General features: G+C 37.8%; 1 protein-coding gene across 4 annotated transcripts in view; it reads right to left on the reverse strand.

Annotated features, from left to right (window-relative positions):
* LOC125240544 (protein cycle) overlaps positions 1-23,383 on the reverse strand; it is a 119,695-nt gene that overhangs the window by 39,334 nt on the left and 56,978 nt on the right. For all 4 annotated transcript variants that reach the window (XM_048148448.1, XM_048148449.1, XM_048148447.1 and 1 more), the window contains 6 exons: positions 10,752-10,904; positions 9,882-9,983; positions 5,056-5,127; positions 4,084-4,420; positions 3,126-3,243; positions 1,324-1,521 (listed from right to left, as the gene is read on the reverse strand). In XM_048148448.1, coding sequence (XP_048004405.1) covers positions 1,324-1,521; positions 3,126-3,243; positions 4,084-4,420; positions 5,056-5,127; positions 9,882-9,983; positions 10,752-10,904 — 980 coding nt within the window. The remainder of the gene's footprint in view (positions 1-1,323; positions 1,522-3,125; positions 3,244-4,083; positions 4,421-5,055; positions 5,128-9,881; positions 9,984-10,751; positions 10,905-23,383) is intronic.

Genomic DNA, 23,383 nt, shown 5'->3' on the forward strand with positions numbered 1-23,383 from the left:
CGGTATCCAAACACTGTATTTGTAGTTTTTTCCCAACTCGTGTAAATGTGTTTCTATGGTGACATGAGAGCAGCCTAACTCGGTAGCAAGAGTACGACTCGTTAGCCTCGGATCTCCTTTCGATAAGCTGCGAGTCGCTTCTGTAAGCAAACTCGTACCCATTTACACTTGAAAGTTTTCAGCTTACGAAAGTAGTCAAAACTTACCGTAAGGTTACAAAAACCATTTACATTTTAAAGTTTTGCATAAGTCGCTCACATAAGCAGTAAAACTCACAGATGTGCAGGCGGCCTAATATTGTAATCTCAAACTTAAGGTGGCACTACATTTTTAAAGACAATGATGTGCAAGGCCCGTGACGGGTTAAGAATATCATTATATTTAAATTGTGGCGTGCGTTCTTTTTGCTAAAAGTGGCACTGAAACTTATACAGTGTATTTGGGAATATATGTGAGAAATGATTTAGAAGGCACACATCACTGTAGTAAAATACAACACAACTTTTCAGTCACTAAGAATCAAGAAGATTATACCCCTCTTTATCCTTCGTCTGCTTGTTCTAACGTAACACAAGAATAGGGATGACGACTACATACATAAAAGGGCATTCTGTTTAGTCCGTCAGTTAGATCGTCCAAAAATACTGAACACATTTTTTTCGCTTTATCTAATTAATGAAAAAATACAAACATACAGAGAATCAAAGTTCTGGAGTGGCGGCTTGTGACGTCACTTTTAAGTAGCAATTGTACCTAGGCGTGACGTCACGCGAAACTTCAACGCACTGTACCGTCGTCATTTTTCGTTTACGAGAAAAAAGAAAAACTATGTCCAAAATTTTTATTTTAATCTAACTGACGCATTAAATAGTTTTTCTACTCCCGAACCAATTCGTCATTTACAGGGTCGTGCATTGATCTTTAAAACCTTACATAAAAATCTATTCCCCAAAGCCAGCGTCCGCCGGCTTCCTGTGCATGCGCGCAGACCGCGCAGTATCGAAAAACTGAAAACGCATTGTTTGGCTCTGTAACCATGACAACGCATGGCTTTGGGCTGACAGTGCAAACCTATGCGTCAAAATACAGGAAACAGTGTGAATTTCACGAAAGTTATTCAAGAAAAAATACTCGTGGCGTCTTAATAACAATTTTCGGCTTCGCCTCAAATTGTTACCCACGCCACTCGTCTTTTTTGACCTCCTTTAAACGCCTGTTGCATAAAATACTATTTTTTTAGTCGTCTCGCCCATTTCAATTTGTAGACAATCTGCCGTTACGGTACATGATACCAGTAGGTGAGGTGAACACATCGAAGCGTACCTGTGCACTGAACAACGCAGAACTTCTTCTCGTTGACTTTCTTCCTCATCTTGGCCGAGTCTTCCTCCTTGACGAGCGCGGGCTGCGGCGGCGGGTCGCTGTCCAGCTTGCACTTGATGCGGCACAGGAACGAGCGCCGCGCGCCCGGGCACAGCCGCGACGCGCCCGTCACCAGGTCCGCCTTCACTGGCAACATCGCTGGAATAACGACAACATCTGGCCTTGATACAAATGTTTTCACTCGGTGTATTTTATGCTACCCTCCGCCTGTCACCGTTAAAGCGTTCGTTAAATTTTATTGTATTGGAAGTTCCATAGATGTCTGCTGCGTGACGATGATGGGTCTGTCAAATGTCGTTGATGCAACTGGCTCTAAGTAGCTTAAACATATTTCAGTCGGTGCGAAAATAAAATGGGTACCAATACGTTCTAAGACTCGTTTCGCGTAGGGCAAAGATATGTACAACTCCGTATAGACGGATAAGGTCTAAGAAAAAAACGTACCTCAAAGTTATACCTTTGGGGAACGCTCGGCTAGATGGCGCTAATATTAATATTTGACATTTTAATACATATCAAGCTAAGAATTTATTTAAAATTAACGAAAAATCGTTGAAATATATATTTGTTTACATGCTATTTTTTGACAACTGCCGCTCGAAGTTCACATGGTAGATGGCGTAGTTGTCGTGCACGTAGTCAATAATACTCGACTCGATCCTCTTTGGCGTAGGGTAAATCAATTGCCAATTATTGGGCAGCGTCCAGTAACTGGCCACTCTATACTAAAATAATATATTATGCAACCGCTATCCATAAGAAAAAGAGTGAAGTTATTCACACTGGAAATCTTAACTGAAAGTTAGTCACGACAAATTGTACGCATCATCATCCTCCTTGCGTTATTATTATTTATTGAATTATTATACAGTCGACAAATATTACAATTTATCACAGGCCCTGCAAAACTGTTTAACAGTTTGACTGCAGGATAAGAGTATATTATTAGAAGTATTTACAGAAAGTAAATATCTAATTAAATTTAAAATTAGGACTTAACAGGTTACTATGGCAGGCTATTTAATAAATACATTTTTAATTTTCTCTTAAATTTATGCTTGTTTGGTTCGAGACGGATGTCCACAGGTAGACTATTGAGAGTGTATGGTAAACGCATATTATCCCGGCATTTGCCACGGCTCATGGGAACCTGGGGTCCGCTTTGACAGCTAATCCCAAGATTTGGCGCAGGCACTAGTTTTACGAAAGCCACTGCCATCTGACCTTCCAACCTGAAGGGTAACTAGGCCTTATTGGGATTAGTCCGGTTTCCTCACGATGTTTTCCTTCACCGAAAAGCGACTGGAAAATATCAAACGACATTTCGCACATAAGTTCCGAAAAACTCATTGGTACGAGCCGGGTTTCGAACCTGCGACCTCCGGATTGAAAGTCGCACGCTCTTACCGCTAGGCCACCATGAGTGCAAATTGAAAAATTGCACTATGCAATGAAGCCAATGAGGCAATAAGATTGATAAAAGAATACGCACTACCTAAACCAAGTTGGTATCTAAGAGCCCCCGCACATTGGCCACTTAGTGGCGGCCACTAGTAGCTGCGGACGCGTTTCTCCATACATTTTGTACAGCATCGGCGCACACCGAGCGTTTGAGTGGCCGCGTCTGAACCTGACCAAATCACTGGTGGTCGCGTTTAGTGGTGGCGACTAGTGGCCATAGTGTGCGGGGTCGCTAAATGATGTACCCGTTTGGAAGAAAAAGTGATATTTGAATAACTTACTTTTTGCGTCGATAAGTCTTTCCCGAGGGCTGAGGTATGAGGAAGATAGTTGTTCCTTCACTTTAGCCACGTCTTTTGGGTGTAGGATGTCAAACAGGCTTTGTCCTAGTAGCTCCGACTAGAATCATGACATCAACAACATATACATATACTTGTAAACTGGATAATTTATAAACTGACAGTAGAATAAAATTGTGATTAGTAGTTTGTTAGTTAGTTAGGTCTTCTTATTAAAAAATATATATATATATTGGGGACACCTTACACGGATCAACTTAGCCCCAAACTAAGCAAAGCTTGTACTATGGGTGCTAAGCGACGATATACATACTTAAATAGATAAATACATACTTAAATACATAGAAAACATCCATGACTAAGGAACAAATATCTGTGTTCATCACACAAATAAATGCCCTTACCGGAATTCGAACCCAGGACCGCGGCTTAGCAGGCAGGGTCACTACCGACTGAGCCAGACCGGTCGTTAAAACCAGGTCGTAGGTTGGTCAGGTCGTAAGTTTAACCATACTTTCAATGTTATTGTTTCAATTATTTGGTTAATTTATTAATTTGTGTTCATTTAATATTATTTTAGTTATATGTGCCTTTATGTTTCTGTTTATAAAAAAAATGGTTTTTAATTATGTACCTACGTAGAAAGAACACTACTTGGTTAGTGTTACCTGGGCAGGTCCCCAGACACATACGATACACACATGCACATGTTATTATCTGATTACTCGAATTATACGAGTACCTACCTAAACTTCATCCCCGTGATCCCGGTTCGCATAATTATTATGTATTATGTTTATTCGATACCAGTGTATGTACCTCAAAGTTCAGAATGTAATCTCAAGTAGAACAATTTCACCATTAAGAAACATACTGCACCAGCAAGAGACATACGAATTACATGTTGATTGGTCGCGTTTCGGGGTATCGTGAAACTTACTTGATCATATTGGAGCATCCTCTTGACAGAGGCGGAGACGTACAAGAGCCTGCCTCGGTCGCAGCCCACCACGAGCAGGAAGCAGTCGTGCGCCGCCTGCAGGATCAGTTCGTTGAGCTCGCGCTCGGAGAGGAAGGCGGGGCGCGGGCGCGCGGTGAGCGGGCAGGCGGAGAGCGCGCCGCGCACGGACCGCAGGTGCTGCACGGCCATGCGCAGTACCGTCAGCTTGTCCAGCTTGCGCGCCATCGCGCCGCACATCGGGATCATAGCGCTCAGCTCCGTTATGTATGTGTTCATTTTATCGCGGCGACGCTTCTCTATCTCGGAGTGGTTTTGCCTGATTGAAACAAAGAGAAAACAAACAATCAATCAAAATATTATTTATTCAAATAGGCTTACAATAAGCACTTTTAAATGGTACAATGTACAATTTTCATAGTTTATTCTAAATATCAGAGCAATTTATCAATCAATACGGCTAAGTGTGTCATAAGGAGAAGTGAGTCTGGCCTCCACATTTGGCCTTTTTACTCATTGTTACAGGTAATTTTGCGAGTTTTTACTTTTGCTACTTGCTACTCACGATTATTGGTTAACGTATTGAACGATCAATAAACAATGGTCATTGTTTAAACATGCGAAATGTGAAGGCCAGACACACTTACACGTATTGGCTTTACCTTTAAACGAGCAATTTGTTTATTTATTTGTATAGGTATACCGGCGATATCGGAAACAGCTCCATCGATTTAGCTGAAATTTGTTATGTGGGGGGATCCGGTTGTGAAATTTGGCTAGCTTAGTCATAGGTCCCGGGAAACGCGATTTTTTTTTCGCATTATTAAACACAAAATACGGTATATTGTATGGTATTAAATACGACATAATAAAACAGAACTCCGAGGGTTCGCCCAAGTACATACTATACATATTTATTTTCATAAGGTCCAGGTGGGAGTATTGGGCACTCACTTTTTGTCGGGCAGCGTGAGGGTGGAGCGGGTGTCGTCGCCATCGTCGTCGTCGCACGCGCTGCCCGCGCCGCTGAAACACAGACACCGCACAAGTCGTATAATCTAATTAATAATAAAATAAATAACGGTTTATTAATAGGTTCACGGGTATCTATTCATGTACCTGTGAATGGGTTCCAGCACTTCCAGCAGGCGTTCTACATGACATCAAAGCTCTCCAAACGGCCACTACGTGCTGGATCTATATCCCCACGCACGCCTTATACATGACCGCGCTCGAAAGACCCGAGAGTTTCAAACGGAGATACAAATAAATAATAAATAATTGTTACTAGTAGTAGTAGTAAACACTTTATTGCTCAGAACAAATTACAAGTACAGTGAATATTATAGGACATTCTTATAATCTGATGAATAACTTATCACTGAGCATCTTCCATAAGGTCCACAAGTTTTCGACATTTTACAATACGTTACTCGGTAGCGTAAAAGTTACATTCATTGTATGGAGAAAGTGAACATCGCTCCTGCTCGGAGCTCGGAGGATTACTAGAACTAAAATTACATAAACTTTTCAGTACCTAACTTACCCCTCCGCCAAAAACTTGCACACTATATGTATATAGATTTGCTTGCAAAATTCAATACACGTATTTGTACAAAAATATTATTTAAGGCTATTCTAGCGGTACCTACATATGTTCTAAATTTAGATGTGTTCATACATACAATGTGTAAGTCTTACGGGCAATAAATTAAACTAGACATATAAATATTTTGTATGGATTTTTTTTTAAATTTCAAGTATTAAGTAAAAGTTGTCTACAGATGTAACTAGTGCGAAATGTTTTTTCTTTGTGTTTTCTGCTAATTCGGTCAACGTTAGTAGGTACATCTTTTATTTACACTCTATATCATACTCTTGCCCCGACGAACATTTATAAAGGCCAAAAAAGCTATAATAAGCTATTTATGTATTACCGGTTCTAATAACCTATAGGTAGCATTTATTTATTTTAGAAGATGGCGTTGCATAAACTTCGTAGGTATTTATTTTTGGAGTATTGGTATTTAATCAAATTCATAATGACTTTACAATTATAAGGATTGTTAAAGCAGGTCAGTAGATGAATACTTCAAGCATTAGATACAGAACATAATACCTATAACGAGTTACACGTACCTGGGTCAAACAGATTTTAATGTATGGGTAATTGGTTATATCTCTCCTGTGGACATTACAAAAGTTAAGAAAATCTAGTGGTAATTTTTAGACGGCATTCTAATGACAGGAAACATTTTTTTAGTTCTTGACACTTAAATAGGAAAAACGGGATACGAATGTACCAGAGTCGTTAACTTTTATAATATTGTCCACAGAAGTGACGTTTTTACTAAATCTTTTTGACCCACCTATACATCCAGCTAGATCCAATCGTAGCCGAGCATTTCTTTTTTTTTTGCCACTTTTATGAAGTGTGATATTTTTGAAAAAAAATTTGCTATTTCTACTCAGAATTACTAGCTTTTTCAATCCTAGTAGTTAAAAAAATTGTCCCATACAATTTTTTTCTTATTTTGTTACCATTTTCCGTACATGTTGTATGGGGTAACAAAAGAGGAAAGTAACAAAAATGTATGGAAATTCTGGGACACTTCTTGTCTCCCAGTGAGATCGAAAGTACTCGTGATTCTGAGTACAATTGACCTAAAATTCCCTAAAACAATCAAAATTTTTTTATTGGCAAAAAAAAAAGAAATGCTCAGCCAGACCAGTTTTTAACGATTACTAAAATAAGGGATGTGGGTAAGGGTTCAAACTACTTAACACAAAAATTATGCATCACATAGACTTCGCCGATATTTCGCCGGTAGTTGAGCTGATGAAATTAAACTACCTTTATACATATCAGAAACACAAATTGGGAGCCTGTTTTGTAAACATAATCCAGTTGATTTGTAGGTAACTTGTAGCCCCTCTAATAAACACGAGAAGGTGGTTACTGGCCGGTACAAATGTTATATTATAAATATTAAACGTAAACATTCTCGACCAAAGATCAGAAAGTAGAAAATACGTCACATAATCATGTCTACTTTGGCATGGGTCAAGATAAGATATGTAGGATTTTTTGTTGCGCTTGAGCGTATGCAGGACCCGGGGAGTCGTCGCGATTTGAATAACTCGTGTTCGGAGACAGACTTAGTCCGGATTTGAATTTTAAATGTTGGTCCTAATAATAAACCAAATAAATTTGACCATTTCCTATATTATTCACATGTGAATTCGGTCGATTCTGAATTACGTCCAATGGCGGGCAGTAGATACCGATAATTACAGATATGTGAAAATAGTCTCCTTTATATTTTTTCAGAAACGTTTTTTCATGCTAGTTCAAACAGTGTCAGTACATCTTATACTGAGAGGTCTGATACCGACGGAAATAGCATGACACGTTCGTACGTTTCCGAAAGAATACGAAGGAAACTCATTTCGCACTACATCTGTACCCATTTTTTATATTATAAAATGTAGGAGGCATATTTTTAGCAAAAGACTGCGATGGGATATCGTTTGAATTTCTATCGAGAAAAATCCCATATCCGGGCTTTCGGAACCCATGCTAAAAGAAATTTGAAATGCAGTCTATGATTGTGAAATCATGAATATAACTACTAAACATATGTACTCGACTCCTATGTTTTTAATTACATGTCTTTAAGGTAATTAATAGGTAATAAAAGATATCTATAGATACCTTCCTAAATGCCAAGATATAAGTGATATAACTTAGATCACAGAGATAAGATAATTGAGGAGTATCCGCGACGCATCAATAAGCCGAAGTAATAAATGCGGACGCCCTTGCGGACTAAACTTAGATTGGTTAATTAGCAATCGTCGTGGGGCATCGGCGGCTCAAGCTTGTCATAGGTAATTATGACACGCGGCACTCACTCGCTGCCCCACTGCCTTTTCGACATGGACGATAAGCACCTTAAATCTCAATTAATGATGCAAGAATACCAATAGAAGATAATTCCATTCCGTTCATTTACTCTGCGACCAACATAGGATCACTTCATGTCAGTTACCTCTTCCAATAATAGAGCTGTACGAATGGAAAATTCCCACAGATTTTGTATATTCAGATTTTAGTCTAAAATATACAAAAATATGATGTTCTCGATATTTGTCAAGGAAAAATAATGATTAGTGTTAATTTTTAGTTTAGGTTTCCATAGACAATGAATATTATGAATAAGCACAGATTTCAATAGTCGAAACTAGAGATGGGCCGAATATTCGGTAAATATTCGGTATTCGGCATATTCGGCAAGTTTTTAATTGTTCGTATTCGGCGGAATTATTCGGTTGCATTGCCGAATATTTACCGAATAAAGAAAGTAAGTAATTAATGAAGATCTTACGTATTCCATTGGATAATAAGCTCCTATTTTAGTAGTTTTTTGAGGAACTGCTAATAAAAGAGTCACCTATGCGTCAAAATATAAATACGATTTTTTTTTTTTAAGTTAAAAAACCGTAGTTTAAGAGTTGAGAAGAATTCAGAGTTGTTTTAACTAAATAGTTATCTACTAAATCATAAAAACATAGTGGTAGTAACATATGTAACGATTATCAATCATTTAATAGTTTAAATTAATCCCCTTAAAAATATGGCGTAACCGAATATTCGGTCGAATGTTCGGTTCGGTAAGAGCTGAACCGAATGTTCGGCCGAATATTCGTATTCGGCAAAGTCCATATTCGGCCCATCTCTAGTCGAAACGAAAGTTGACGCACGTACGTGTCACGTACCTATTCAAAACATCATAAAACCATAAAATACTGGCACAACAAATTCATAAAAGTCGATTCAATGAGTTAATTTAACTGAATCCGTATGATGGATATTTTGTTTTTCAACAGTTACTCAGCGTTCAAATCAGTAACAATATCAACATACCCCGTTAAAAAGTTTGAGAGGTGGCATTTAAAGTGTCTGTGGTGCTGGCGAGGGGTCGGGTTCACAGGTGGGCGAGGGCCTCGGCCGCCGCGCCGTCGCCCGGCAACGGCCCGAGCTGGTCGCAGCCGCTGCTCTGCTCAGCTCTAATTGCTTTCATTGTACTCACTTATTTGTAATGACGGGGTATTCAATTCGAAGGTCTACCGTTCATGTACATGTATTGTACAGTGTTACGATCGATGCATTATAAACGTTAGTTCGGCAATATTTGAAAAATTAACAGAGTTCAAGAACTTTTGTTGTTACTATAATTACCTAAGATACTCGTATAAGTTTTACGATCTGTGATCCCCGTAAATTACAAATTTGTTGTTCAGTTTTCTTTATAATTTGTTTTTTGACTTATTATAAGAAGAAAATATGAAATCATTTCCTTTAATTATGGTTCGCTGTAAAAAGGTTTGTTAAAACCGAAATATTCAAATACCTATAGGCGTTGCCAAGCAGCAGCAGCCCTGCTCTGGAGGCCAAATATTAAAAACAATACCTATAGATTATGCCCCACCTCATCTTTGCTAGGCCTTCGGCAACAACTAACCCCTTTTACTCTCGCCGTCACTCTGATCCATCGGCTGGCCATTCGTTTTAGATACTGCTTTTATCAACCATATCCCAGCCCAGTTGAGTCGAGCATGCTGTCAGAGAATACCGTATCCAATGAGGATTACCTCCACCTCTGAGGAAAACAGACAGACAGAGAGACGGACAAAGTCGCACGTCGCACCATAAGGGTTGCACTTTTTGTACCTTTTTGGTACGGAACGCTAAAACAAATGATAGGTAAGGAACTTACTAAGATGATCCCTTGCGCTTGCGGTGGGAGCTGGGGGAGGAGGGTATGGCCGGGGCGTGCAGGCTCGGCTCGCAGCTGGACATCTCGTATCGGTCAGCGCCACTGTAACACCATGTATACTTAATATTACTAGTTTTCATATGTTAACTGAATATTACTTAAATATGATGTTTATACATAATTGAACAACGTTTGGTAACTTTGTCTATTCATGGGCGACAGTTTTCAACTGGTTTGCTGAATCGCATATAAACATGTAACTGTGGAAAAATAATTCGTTTGGTACTCAGTAAGTTACTTCACCCAGCTTCATTAAGTTCCAAACGAATGAGGTGCAACTTCAATTACAATTTTGTACTTGAATTAAATACTGTGTAGGCTGTGTACTATAAATGCCAAAATGCAATCAATGTTGATAGGACGAATATAGTGGTCTTAGTCAGCATGGACTGGTCAATTGTTAATCTAGCAGGGCAAACACCAGGGCGTGCAACATGCCGTTCATATCAAACCACACAGGTACACATAATACCTACTATTATCTTGCCGCCTCGTTGTACGCCACAGGACACCGTCACCACCATTTTTTTAGTCGCATTTTTATAAGCACCTCAAGTTGCAGACTTAGGCACCGGCCACATCAGAGCGTCGCGTGTCTCGGGGCGCGCAACGGATGTCGGCGCCACGCCACCTGAGTGTAATTCAAAAAGCGTCTCCTCGGTACATTTTGTATAGGATAGGCGCGTCTTACGTCCTTCCTATACAAAATGTACTGAGGAGACGCTTTTTGAATTACACTCAGATGGCGTGGCGCCGACATCCGTTGCGCGCCCCGAGACACGCGACGCTCTGGTGTGGCCGGTCACTTACAAGTGCTTGTCCTTTCTCTTGCGCGGGTCATGTCTCGGTTGCGAGGAGTGTGGCTGGTGCGGCTGCGCCGGGAGCAGTGCGCCGCCCGCGTCGGCGCAGCTGCCCGCGCTCGCCGTCAGCTCATACGGCGGTGCCGAGCTCGCGTTAGGCGCACTGCAACACACAATACAAAACATTCATCTTTGTCCTAAATGATTTTTCGAAGTTCTCCGAGAAATACGAAATCCGTTTTTATTTATAAAATATTTTACGAATACGGCGTTTCTTTTATTTCACCGAAATCACTTCTACGGGTTTGAAACGGGTTAAACCGGGATAATTCCCCATTTCAGAAAGCTGTTACAAATTACAAGTAGAAGTCACTTTTTAATATAACAAGTTGAAGAGAGACTTCCGCTTGTACTTTGTAACCTGAAATTAGTAGTAACAGATTTCGACTTCAAGATTTCATTTGTTTGAGTTGATTTTTGGCACGCGGGGAATGTACGTATTCGTTTTATGGACTAATAACTCCTCCTATTAGTAAAGTTTCAGTGCATAAAATGATTGTTTGTGGGCCGTAAACGTACACAATATTCGAGGCCATCAATGTTATGTACCAAGTGTCCTAAGTGCACCGTCAGTGATGATATCCTACCGACTGCGCCAATGTTAATAGTTAGAATAATAAAAGATCGAGAGCCTAATTAGGTCCATAGGAGACGGGTTTGTTATCTAATGGCCTTAGTGTACTTTTGTTTAATACAAATTGCCACAGAGCGTCGCTGTCGTGAGTTTAGAAACTAATATATACGCCCTTCTTGTACATATATAGCCCTTGCCCTTGTTGTAGATATATGTATATAAAAAAACCGGCCAAGTGCGAGTCGGACTCGCCCACCGAGGGTTCCGTACAACCTTTCAATAGTCGAATCATCAAAGGTGTCGCCTGACTTCAAAACTGGGTAAATCCATTCTGCTATAAGGTTGATTATTTTTCAGATTATATTATATTTTTTATATAATGAACCTTAAAGCAGAATGGAATTACCCAGGTTTGAAGTTAAGCGACACAAATGTTAATTCATATAACTCTACAGACTTAACTAAATCCCTCAAGACTCAATTTCCTACATAGCAACTAATATTTCATACACAATTTTATTACTAAACAACGTCCAAAGAAAATCCAGACAATTCGACTTCAATACTTTACGTTACAACATTGTCGTCAAGACGCTCCTGATCCTGACCCGACCCCATTATAATGTATCAGGAAAAACGTGATGTAGGAAATGAGCGGTCAACGTACAGCAATTTTTTTTACATTTTCCTTCAAAAAACGATTTTTTCCACAACAAAAACATTATGAAAAAAATAGTTTTGATATGTACAGTTTGAGCTCTTTCTAACGATACCCCACTTGACCTAGTAACTTGACATTAATAGTTTGCCCCCCTTTCATTTTTGCCATTTTCTATAATTAATATTAATAAATTAAAAAAAAAATACTTTCACATTGTAGAGGTTCACCATGTTCATAAATATTCCAAATTTCAAGTCGATATAGCATAACTAGTTCTCGAGATATTTAGAAATGTGACAGACAGACAGACAGACGGACAGAGCGTCGCCATAAGGGTTCCTTTTGTACCTTTTTGGTACGGAACCCTAAAAAGCAAAATTAATATACATAGTTTAGCTGGATCTACCTACCTTAATTTTTAAAACCTTATTCAACTATGCTTTATAAATTTTTGGGTAAGTATATTCATATTTTTTATCTTAAATTTACGAAAATACTGTTGGACACTTTATAGTAGAGCGGCGAGAGGGTCTCGGAAAAAGTTGATGTGACTGGAGAGTATACTGCTGACAAGTGGTATCGTTGTGATCGGTAGACTTTACTGAGTACGAAATAATGACTTGTCGCATTCTCAGACTGTGGGGGGGTTAAAAAAAGTATGACTATGAGGCCTTATTTGAAAGTTAATTTTAGTCTCTATCGGAAAATGCCATGAAATTCATAACATTTCTCATAAAAAAGGGAATTTTCAGCAAAAGAAACCAACGTTTATCCTTGATAAAATTACAAAAAAATTAAACACAATAAAATCAACAAATAAAAAAAAATTACTTAAAACTAAACTTAAACCCTAGTTTTTTTCTCCCCTGACCCTCTGTGTAGCTTTTAGGCCAGAGAGCAACTCATATGTCACCTTTACCTCCCCTTTTAAACTCGTCTAGGGTATCAAACCTAGGAAACCAGTCAAATTGCATACCCACTTTTTTCCTTTGTAACCACCGCAGACTGGCGATTATTGATTTTAAGAAAATGATTGACATTGTTTCTTAAAGTACTTTAATTGTCCTTTCAAATGATACCAATATTGATAGGTTACAACGAATAAGATAAGAGGTATACCTGCTTGAAACGAATTTTGCGCGAGGTGTAATTTGGTAGACGCCGAATGTATGGGAACGCGTGTCAAGCGGTACTCCCCGCCTACAGGTATGTGGTTGTAGTTTGCTTATTTATTATCCGATCGTAGAAATTTAAAAAGCAACAGATAGCTTAATAATGTAGTTAAATGATTTATATAACATATTTTTTAGCTAAGTGGCCGTTTTCATTTCCTTTTTGAGTCACAAAAATAAAAAAAGAGAGTAAAAAAAAGTATTTTTTGCATTATTGTTAATTAAAAAATAACTAACAAAACTATACTTTTCACATATAAGAAATCTTAATCAGCATGTTATACGCTTTCAATCGACACCTAATTTTTCAAAATTGGATAAGGGGTTCTAGAAAAATTGGCAAAAAATTGAAACCCGGGACCGCGATCTTTGTGACGTCATAGTTAACCCCCCCACAGTCTGAGAATGCGACAAGTCATTTCGTACTCAGTAAAGTCTACCGATCACAACGATACCACTTGTCAGCAGTATACTCTCCAGTCACATCAACTTCAAAACTAGACGAGTTTTTTCAATTCCGCCGCCTTACTATTAGAGGATTTAGCAAAAAAATAGGAGCTCCTAAACTTAAACTGGGCCTTTATATACAACAAACAATTTCATATTATATTATAATATTACTAAATTCTTGTTTTGTCTAAAAAAAACTGTAATAATAAGGCTCAAAAAATACCAATTTAGCAATTTTTCACGTCAGAAGCACGTTCCAGAAATGATTTCAGTAAGTAAATTACGTTACCGAAACTTTCTCATAATGGATATTTTCCGCTCACCCATTGCGTGCGGAAAATATTCTTAGTCAACTTCAGTTACCTGCGTACTTACGTAGGTAACTGAAGTTGACTAAGAGCAGGCGGTACAAATACGTAATCGTCACTCACCAACAAACTTCCTCGAAAAGTACTCTATAGGTATAACCAAAGTAATGTTGCAAAATTAAAGGCTCGATTACATCTGTGACGTTCAATTTTATGCTAACACTCACAAACGTCACAGACACTCGTAACACAACGTGCAGAGTATTTGCCACTTCCGATTTTTTCTCAAACCGGAGACAAACAATAGTACATAGTGTAACGTCGGGCGCAAGTTGATAACGAGAGTAAGTTAAATCGCGACGGCTTTCTGGAGCTTTTTATTTATAGGCTCGAGTTTGCAATATTATTACGCCCCGAGTTGCACACAATGTTTTTCATCACTATTGCAATACAAAAGATAAAAAATAGTTAAGAACGGTACTAGAAACTTCATGTCATTACTCCCGAGGGAGAATGTTTTTTTTATTAATTACTCCCGCTCCATCATCTCCATTCATTTGCACACTTATTGTGGACTTATTGTGTGGTTTTGACGACCGGTCTGGCGCAGTCGGTAGTGACCCTGCCTGCTGCGCGCGGTCCCGGGTTCGAATCCCGGTAAGGGCATTTATTTGTGTGATGATCACAGATATTTGTTCCTAAGTCATGAATGTTTTCTATGTATATAAGTATTTATATATTATATATATCGTTGTCTGAGTACCCACAACACAAGCCTTCTTGAGCTTACCGTGGGCCTCGCCTCAGTCAATTTTGTGTAAGAATGTCTTATAATATTTATTTATATTTAAGAGTGATGAAAATTAATTTTAACACTCACTTTTTCGATTTAAATAATATAGCAAGTAAATATGTAAGAGCTTCTTAATGCAGTTTTGTTTATTCAAAAAATACAAGTATAACGACCTACTTGAAGCACTAATTTTTCAAACCTGCAACAGTTCACTTTCGATGCTAATTGAAACAGTTATTTTGATTATCTGTGCCTGAGGACGAAGCGTTTATTATAGACTAGCTTTTACCCGCGGCTTCGCTCGCGTTAAATCCGAAAATTGAGGAATGCTCCATACAAAGGTTCACATTTTAGGGAAGTGGGGGGTTAGGAAGAGATAAAAAGTAGCCTATGTCACTTTCCATCCCTTCAACTATCTCCACTTAAAAAAATCACGTCAATTCGTCGCTCCGTTTTGCCGTGAAAGACGGACAAACAAACAGACACACACACTTTCCCATTCATAATAATAGTATGGATACATATAGTATTAAGCCTCGTGCTTGCAACGACGTCACTTGCAGATTAAAAGGACGCGTTGACACGCATTGTGTGCCGAGGAAGCAGCATGAAACATGGCCAACTTTAAAAATGACATTGTGATGGCATTGGAGTAATTGCGACAATTTTCTGGATAAAATAAGGGTTAACGATCGGTTAGCGACATTAGGTAATGTGATTACGAACGACATTTGTGTCCTTTAATAATGAACCGACGAAAAAAGAGGAGGTTCTCAATTCGTCGAGTTTTTTTTTGGTATTTTAAAGTAAACTAGTGTATTTTACGTTTGTACCTATTCGAGAGATAGCATATTACTAAAAAACAAATCTGTAATAACTAATAAATAAAAAACTATTTTCCCTCACTAGCTCGGAAACACGTGTTTTATCCTATAATACTAGCGGCTAAAAACGCATTTTATCCACTAGTGGGTAAAGTAATTTGACCTTTAATATAGTCAAATTCATTGCTTTAAAATTGACAAAAGCAGGTGAATCTAGTAATAAAGATGATTTACCACCTGTGGAACTACTGGAAGCAGTGATAAACGCATTTTTTGCGTTGTAGTTTCCTCGCTGTAGTGAGGGGAAAAGTTTTGTGTTACACACGGGTGCAAACGTATTTTACTTCTCGTGTATTGAAAAACTCGCTAAGTTCAGGATTCTATTCTCGAACCACGAGCGAATGCCCCCTTGTATAACAAATAACTATTAAGAAGTGCATATAGGTCAAGTGGAAAATTGTTCCATCAGGTCAGGTAACGTTGAACACATCGGCATTGTTATCAGAAAGACGTGGGGAAGTCTTATCATAACAATCTTTATCTAATTTATGTATCGTTAAGTGTTTATGATTTTTCTCAATTAATAGTCTCATCGGAAGATCAGCGCTGGAAGCCGTCGGCAATATGCTGAGTTGAGGTCATTTGCGTGTGTATGAGTATTCTTTTGTCTTTAATACTTATTAAATTAAATTAAATTAAATCACCAACTGGTAAAGGCCTCCTCGATTATTTACAAATAGATGAAAAAGTTGCATTTTACTTATCCACAAGAGTGCAGCGAAGTAATTTCATACAAATTTTAACTTGATGTATAGTGTAATTGACCTTTAAATGATGGTTTTGTATGATAAAATGTAATACGCTGATGCATTTGATTTCGTTTGTTGTTTTACAGTTAGTATTTTGCTCGTGTTGGCGTGGTGAAAAATGATGTGTTTAATTTGCTCAAAATTTGTTCATCCTTCGTGCCCTGAAATCCTCGCAATGCTCAAGATTCCACTTTTCGAACTGAACTACGAGTGTTGGAATCTTTCGCTAACGTAGGTGTCAATAAATAACAAATAACTATTAAATACTTTGCAGGATTGCCAATAACAGCTATTGCTATTTGAATATCTGATGTCACATCAGTGATGTGATGATATACAGGGTTTAATACATTTAACAAAAGGGATTAAATTCTGTTTTTGTTCCCTATCAATACTTAACACAAAACTGCCAGTCGAAAGTCATTTCATACATCGTAAGTGTCCTACATGATGAATTTAAATCGTAACAATTATGGGGTGTTGCCTTGCATCAAATGAGGTAATTATGTACAGTTCTAATTTGTATTATATATTGCTAGAGATAAACGTAACGTCAAATCCAAGTTTTCCACCTCGAAAACCGTACATTTACGATGTAATTGATGCGAACAACTCTTCAACATTACATACTAACTCGTAAGTGTGTAATGTTGTAGTTCAAGTGCAGGGTTACGATTATTGCGCAACGCTGGGCTGCGGTAAACGTAACCATGCGCTGACTAGAGTAGTACCTATTAGTCACTAGGGTTATCTAACTGCCTTTTAATTGAGTTTCTCTCTAATTCGGGATACTTAAAAAAATGTGTACATACATATCGTCACTACTTTTAAAAAAACTTGTATCTTCGTCTGTCAATGAAAAGAAAATTGTAGTAAGTATGTATTGAATGCATATAGACTTACTGCGTTTTAACTTTGAGGAACAGCGTGAAATACGAGATTTTTTAAAAGTAGTGACGATATTATAAATAATTATAACTGCTAGGTTGTGAAATAAGTATACATGGGACGTTAAGATAGACGGTTAAGACACTAGAAAATGTTCATGGTATTTTTGAACGTTTGTGCCTTAGTAAATGTAATTAGGTACATAATTATTTACCACAATACTTAGTACCAATCGTCTGAATAGAGCTTTGCAGCTAAAAACTTTCAGATCGGCCCTCGTAAGTAGATATTTATGTCATTTATCGATGACATCGGGCCCCGTAGCCAAATGGCATTTCTGCGACGCGAAACGAAAACGAAACGCCGTGAAAGGTAGTCTGGCTTTGTCGCGCCAATACGCAAGCGCGATAGAGATAGAAAGCTACGAAAGAGATATTATCGTGAGCGTTTCGGGAGCGTTTGTGCATTCGGCTACGCACACAGGCCTTACTTTGCGGAAAATGCACGATAAAATCAAAAAGATTACTTTGTTAATCCATTATCTATTCGCGGTACATATTTGATTTTGATTATCATGCCAATCCAGTTATATCATTGCAAGAATGGCATCGGTTTCGATTGTAGCTAATGTACGGCGCAATCAGCGCATCAGCCGCATCGCATCGGCGCGCGAACTCGCATGCGATTTAAGATAAGTTGCGGAACTTGCGGACTATTGAGGTTACATCCAATTCATCCGGCCCATCAAATGCTACATTGTAATGAAATTCTCATGCTGGATTCGAATCTCGTACCGTGTAATTCAGGCCTTAAAATAATTTATCGTTTGCGAATTTGAACCTCAGTTATTTCTACAAAATAAGAATATGAAATATGCGCCCTTATTTGTCAATGCACGTGGAAACGCAACTTATGAATGCAATGCAAATAACTATTACGAAATACGTCCGAGATGCATAATTTCCATAGGTTATGCGTTCGCACTTTGCCATATCGTGCGCACGCGGAAGCAAAGCGACCTTGTAGGCACCCCCCGCAACCCTCCCGCGGCACGTGACCCCTCCCCCACCCTTCCCCCTGCCCTGCACATCGTTGCAAACTAATGCAGCGAGTGCACATCACAAATAAGGTCTTGTGGAATCAAAGCGACTTGTACATTTAGCTCTTTGTTGCAGCAGCGTATCGGAAACTATTATGTGCAGGTATCACTTTAACGTGCATTTCTATTGCAGAACATCGGTGCAATAGAAATGTTACATTACACGTGATTTATTTAAAAAAATATAGAAACGAGTCTTCGATTGCTAGAGTTCCTTTCATCGAAACAGAAAAAGGGCATGCATTTTAACATGTAAATAGGTAAGTATTTTCTACATTGTACCTCCTGATTATTTCTGCGTGCACACAAAGATTCTAAACAAATATTTGTTTATTTTTAAATTATGGATCGTTATTAAAATAGAATCAAGTATACATTAATTAGACGTCGCTATTACCTAGAGGAATCATCAATGATAATTACATTGCAATTTAACAGCGCAGCTTCATCGTCATCACATCGCAATCACCTCGTAGATGGATGCCGGTCATTTTTTCGAAGTTTCGCTCAGATACATGATAAGACTATTTCGCTATAGGTATTGTCTATATGAGATTCCGGGTATAAGAGAGAATGGACATAAGTACCTAAATATCTAATGCCATTGCCATCTAAACCAGCATAATTATCTTATTATTTATGGTTCCGTGATATGTTTTTTTTTTGTTAGACATCGTAACTTTTCCAGCAATTTTGGTGCAACATTGTCGTGTTAAAGAAATATATACTCGTATGTCCGAAGCACTTACTGATAACACACTGTATAAGTAAGTAATGGATACAATACACAGCGCAAGATGAGCACAGATATTTGTTCCTGAGTCATGGGTGTTTTCTATGTACGTATAAGTATTTGCATGTTATATTATACATATAGGTATCTTTGTGGGTACTCACAACACAAGCCTTCTTGAGCGTACCGTGAGACTTAGTTAATCTGTGAAAGAGGTCTTAAAATATTTATTTATTTAATTAGTATTTACCAGATGAATAAACTACAAAAACTACTTGTTACTGCCTCAGAGCGTGCGAGAACAGGTGAAAAATACATACAATGCACATATCCTGTACAGGGGCAAGTAATTGTAATACACTCATAGTTAGTCATCAGTCATCATCGAGTCGATCGGCGTGGAATTGCATAAGTACACAGTATTACCAGACAAAATAGAAAAGTGTACGAGGGCTGCTATTTATGTATCCGGAAAACAAAAAAACTAATAAATATCTATAGTTGTAAAAAACTTTTCCCTTCACTATAGCGAGAAAAGTACAACGCAAAAAACGCGTATATCACTGCTTTCAGTAGTTCCACAGGTGGTAAGTCATCTTCATCACTAGACTTACCCACTTTTATCAATTTTAAAGCAGAAAATTTGACTATATGCAAGGTCAAATGACTTTGTCCACTAGTGGATAAAATGCGTTTTTACCAGTTGGCATTGAAGGATAAAACACGTGTTTCCGAGCCAGTGAGGGGAAAATGCTTTTATTGTCTTCATATTTGTTAGACGAGACCAATTATGCACTTTTCCATTTTTATTGTTGCACTTTTCATAGCCCTTTTACCATTCTGATTTTTGTATACAAAACGTACATTTTGTACGTAAAAACGGCTATTTTGCGAACTTATCTTTGTTTTACAGTCAAATTTTCATGTAATATTATACAAATGCGCGTCATACTGTTTGCAAGAGACGCCTTTATCTCTGGATATATACTATGACGATCTTGCATTATGAGGTCGTTTCATGTAATATCTTACAAATGTGCGTCATACTGTTTCCAAGAGACGCCTCTATCTTGTGATATATACTATGACGATCTTGCATTATGAGGTCGCACACAGCATTTATACTTTGTGGCATAATAGCTGAATTTGAGCCTTTTTTAAAAATTCACGATCAAACTCATTAAACCGTCGATACATATTGATCTTCGATGGGACTTGCTCCCCTAAAGTCGAAAAAATATATATATTATATATTTTTTTAAATATAGATATTATATATTTTTAAAAATATATATATAGATATTTTTGAGTAAACCCAAGGCAAAAATCGTAGAAAAAACATCACACTAAAATTTTCACTAGTAAATCCGTTGAAGATGAAACAAACATTTTTTAATGATGCTAACAATGTGAAACCGACTAATAGATATATGAAACCAACTGTTTTCTACTTGCAAAGTTCTATTTTTATTTCTTATATAAACATATTCAATATTGTTCCTGTAAGTGGTCCATTCCGGTAACGTAAGTAACAGCCCTCGTATTGACTTCACTCCAGCTTACCAAAGCCATCTGACGATTTTTGTAAAATAATCTTTTTTAGCCTTTTAAAACAATTCTTTAGCACAGCAAGATCTAATTCCTACTTAGATCCGATACACCAGCTTTTAGACACTTCTAATTTATGAATGCTCTATTTTAATATTTTATTCTTAATTTTTAATAAATAAGGTATTGCATTGTAATATTGTATTTTAATGTGTATTCTCTAACATTCATATAACTGCCTGTTTTTGTGTATGCCATACGATTAAATAAATAAATAAAGAATGATTTATGTAAGCTAATACAGATCTACACTAGCTGCTTTATGAAGGTAGGTATCATTAAGCATGACTCTCACCACAGAGAGGTTTTGCAAGAAGTTCACCGCCCCCTTTCTTCATATTATTGTGCGATATGGGTTCAATTGTGGTGTGGGTGGACTGAAACTTGGGCGGTTTAATATGCTCTGCTTATTAGGGAATACGGGTTTAAGTTTACGCTCCCAGGCAGAGGACCGGCAGTCTACATATTTCCGTGTCTTGACAAACGTTTAAAATAAATAAATAAATATTATAGGACATTCTTACACAGATTGACTGAGGCCCACGGTAAGCTCAAGAAGGCTTGTGTTGTGGGTACTCAGACAACGATATAACTTAATAATACTTATATACGTAGAAAACATCCATGACTCTGGAACAAATATCTGTGTTCATCACACAAATAAATGCCCTTACCGGGATTCGAACTCGGGACCGCGGCGTAGCAAGCAGGGTCACTACCGACTGCGCCAGACCGGTCGTCAAAATGTCAAGAAGCTTAGCTCTACATTAAACAACTGATGCACTGTAAGAGACTTTAATTTTATTTCTAACTTTATGGTTTGATTTTGTGAATTAACACACTTTATTGTATCGCAATAATATTCAGAATATATTTCAGAAAGCAAAACAGTACATAGAAAAAATATCTACCTAAAAATAACTTCTAAAACCAGGGAAGAAAATAGTCGCGAGCATTTGTATGGATATTGACCTTTCCTGTAGCGTCTAAAATAGCAAGTAACTTTTAATTGTTGGTAATAAAAATAACCGCAAAAGTTTAAGTTAAGTAGGCACGCCATCGCCATTTCCCTTTGTAATACCTACGCTCAAAATGACGTCTTCTTTTACGTAAGGCAAAACGTTATTTTACAGCGCTAAAAGACATCATCAAAAAATGGTTTTTAACAATTCCTGTTCTTTTTGATAGACCTATCGATAAATCCCACAATATACAATTATACATACATAGATGTCATGCCGGAAAAAACGCCCCCACTTAACGTAAGGGGAGGTAGGTAAGTACCAATATTCGTATGCATAATTTACGTTATATCCATTTCAAATTCATAATTGCAGTTTTCTGTCACTAGCTATTACGGATCAAAGCCTCGGAAGAACAGACAGACATACATAGTGAACCTAGTTGACAACGGGGCTCTCAAAATAATGTTAATATTCTCGGTTAACCCTGGGACAATACCTAATAAGTTGGTTAACAATTATCATTATGTGCGCAGTTTGGCATGGATTTAGATACTAGTTGATGGACAGTCTATGTATATACGTCACAGTTTGGTCGGCTGGGCGGCGTTTGCGCGGGGAGTGGCTCACGATGGGCGGAGAATACAAGACGACGCCCACTACAACATGGAACCCCTGAGTATAATAATTTTTATACACCATTTTACACTATTTTAGTTCAAAACTTATAAAGAACATTCAGAAGGTTAAAATAATCCTTACTAAAAAGGGAAGTGAAAAATTCCAGTGTGAATCTACAGCTTCACAGTCAACAACAAAAGTTGCTGGGCAGAGTAATTGAAGACTTACAAATAAATACCTAAAAAAAGTTAATACTCAACAATACTGGCTTCAGGAATATTTTACAAAAAATATGGGACTGCTAAAACTCTTTCCAATTAATTTTTAACAATGGAGTAGGTATTTTAGAGGCTTATTGTCAAAATATTTTTTGTAGTAGGTAGAAACCTGATTCTCACAGATCCTAATGTTTTTGGGTTTTTTTGAGCTCAGAATCACTTATATATTTTTTTATTAGCCTAAATGGTGTCCCACTGCTTTGCAAAGGCCTCCCCTTTCTTTCCTTTGTATCGAAATTGTTGTTTCCACTATGTCGTACAAATCTTCATACATGAAAAAAAAGCTTCTTACAACAGTTTTCGCATTTTTGTTGTAAAGTGATATGTAATAGTTATGAACCTAACAAGTCTAACAAACCAACGTGTCGAATTTAAAGGAAAACAAAAAAAACACACACCTATAATACGGTTAAACATACAAATAACTAGATTTAGAGTCCCCCCCCCCCACATCTAGCGTCGCGCCGACGCAGCGTCAGGCTTTGCCATACAGTTGGCCCGACGCTACGCTCACGAGACGCTAGATGTGGGGGGAACCCTTATATGAAATAGAGCAGTAAATCCATTACAATAATATGATGTGCAGTAACTAAACTTAAGTACTACTTGTTTTTTCGATGATTACCTAGATAAAGATACGTGTCAAAAGCATTCATTGAGGAGGGCCTGTCGCGAACCTTTTTGACACATTTGTCGCACTTGTGAATTCGCACGTAAGTGTGACAGAGAAACAACACGTCAAACGTATTTGCAACAGACCATAGACCCTCTGTAAACAAATCGCCCTGATGCATCTATAATC

This window comes from Leguminivora glycinivorella, chromosome Z (genome assembly GCF_023078275.1).
Source record: "Leguminivora glycinivorella isolate SPB_JAAS2020 chromosome Z, LegGlyc_1.1, whole genome shotgun sequence".
Lineage (NCBI taxonomy): Eukaryota > Metazoa > Arthropoda > Insecta > Lepidoptera > Tortricidae > Leguminivora > Leguminivora glycinivorella.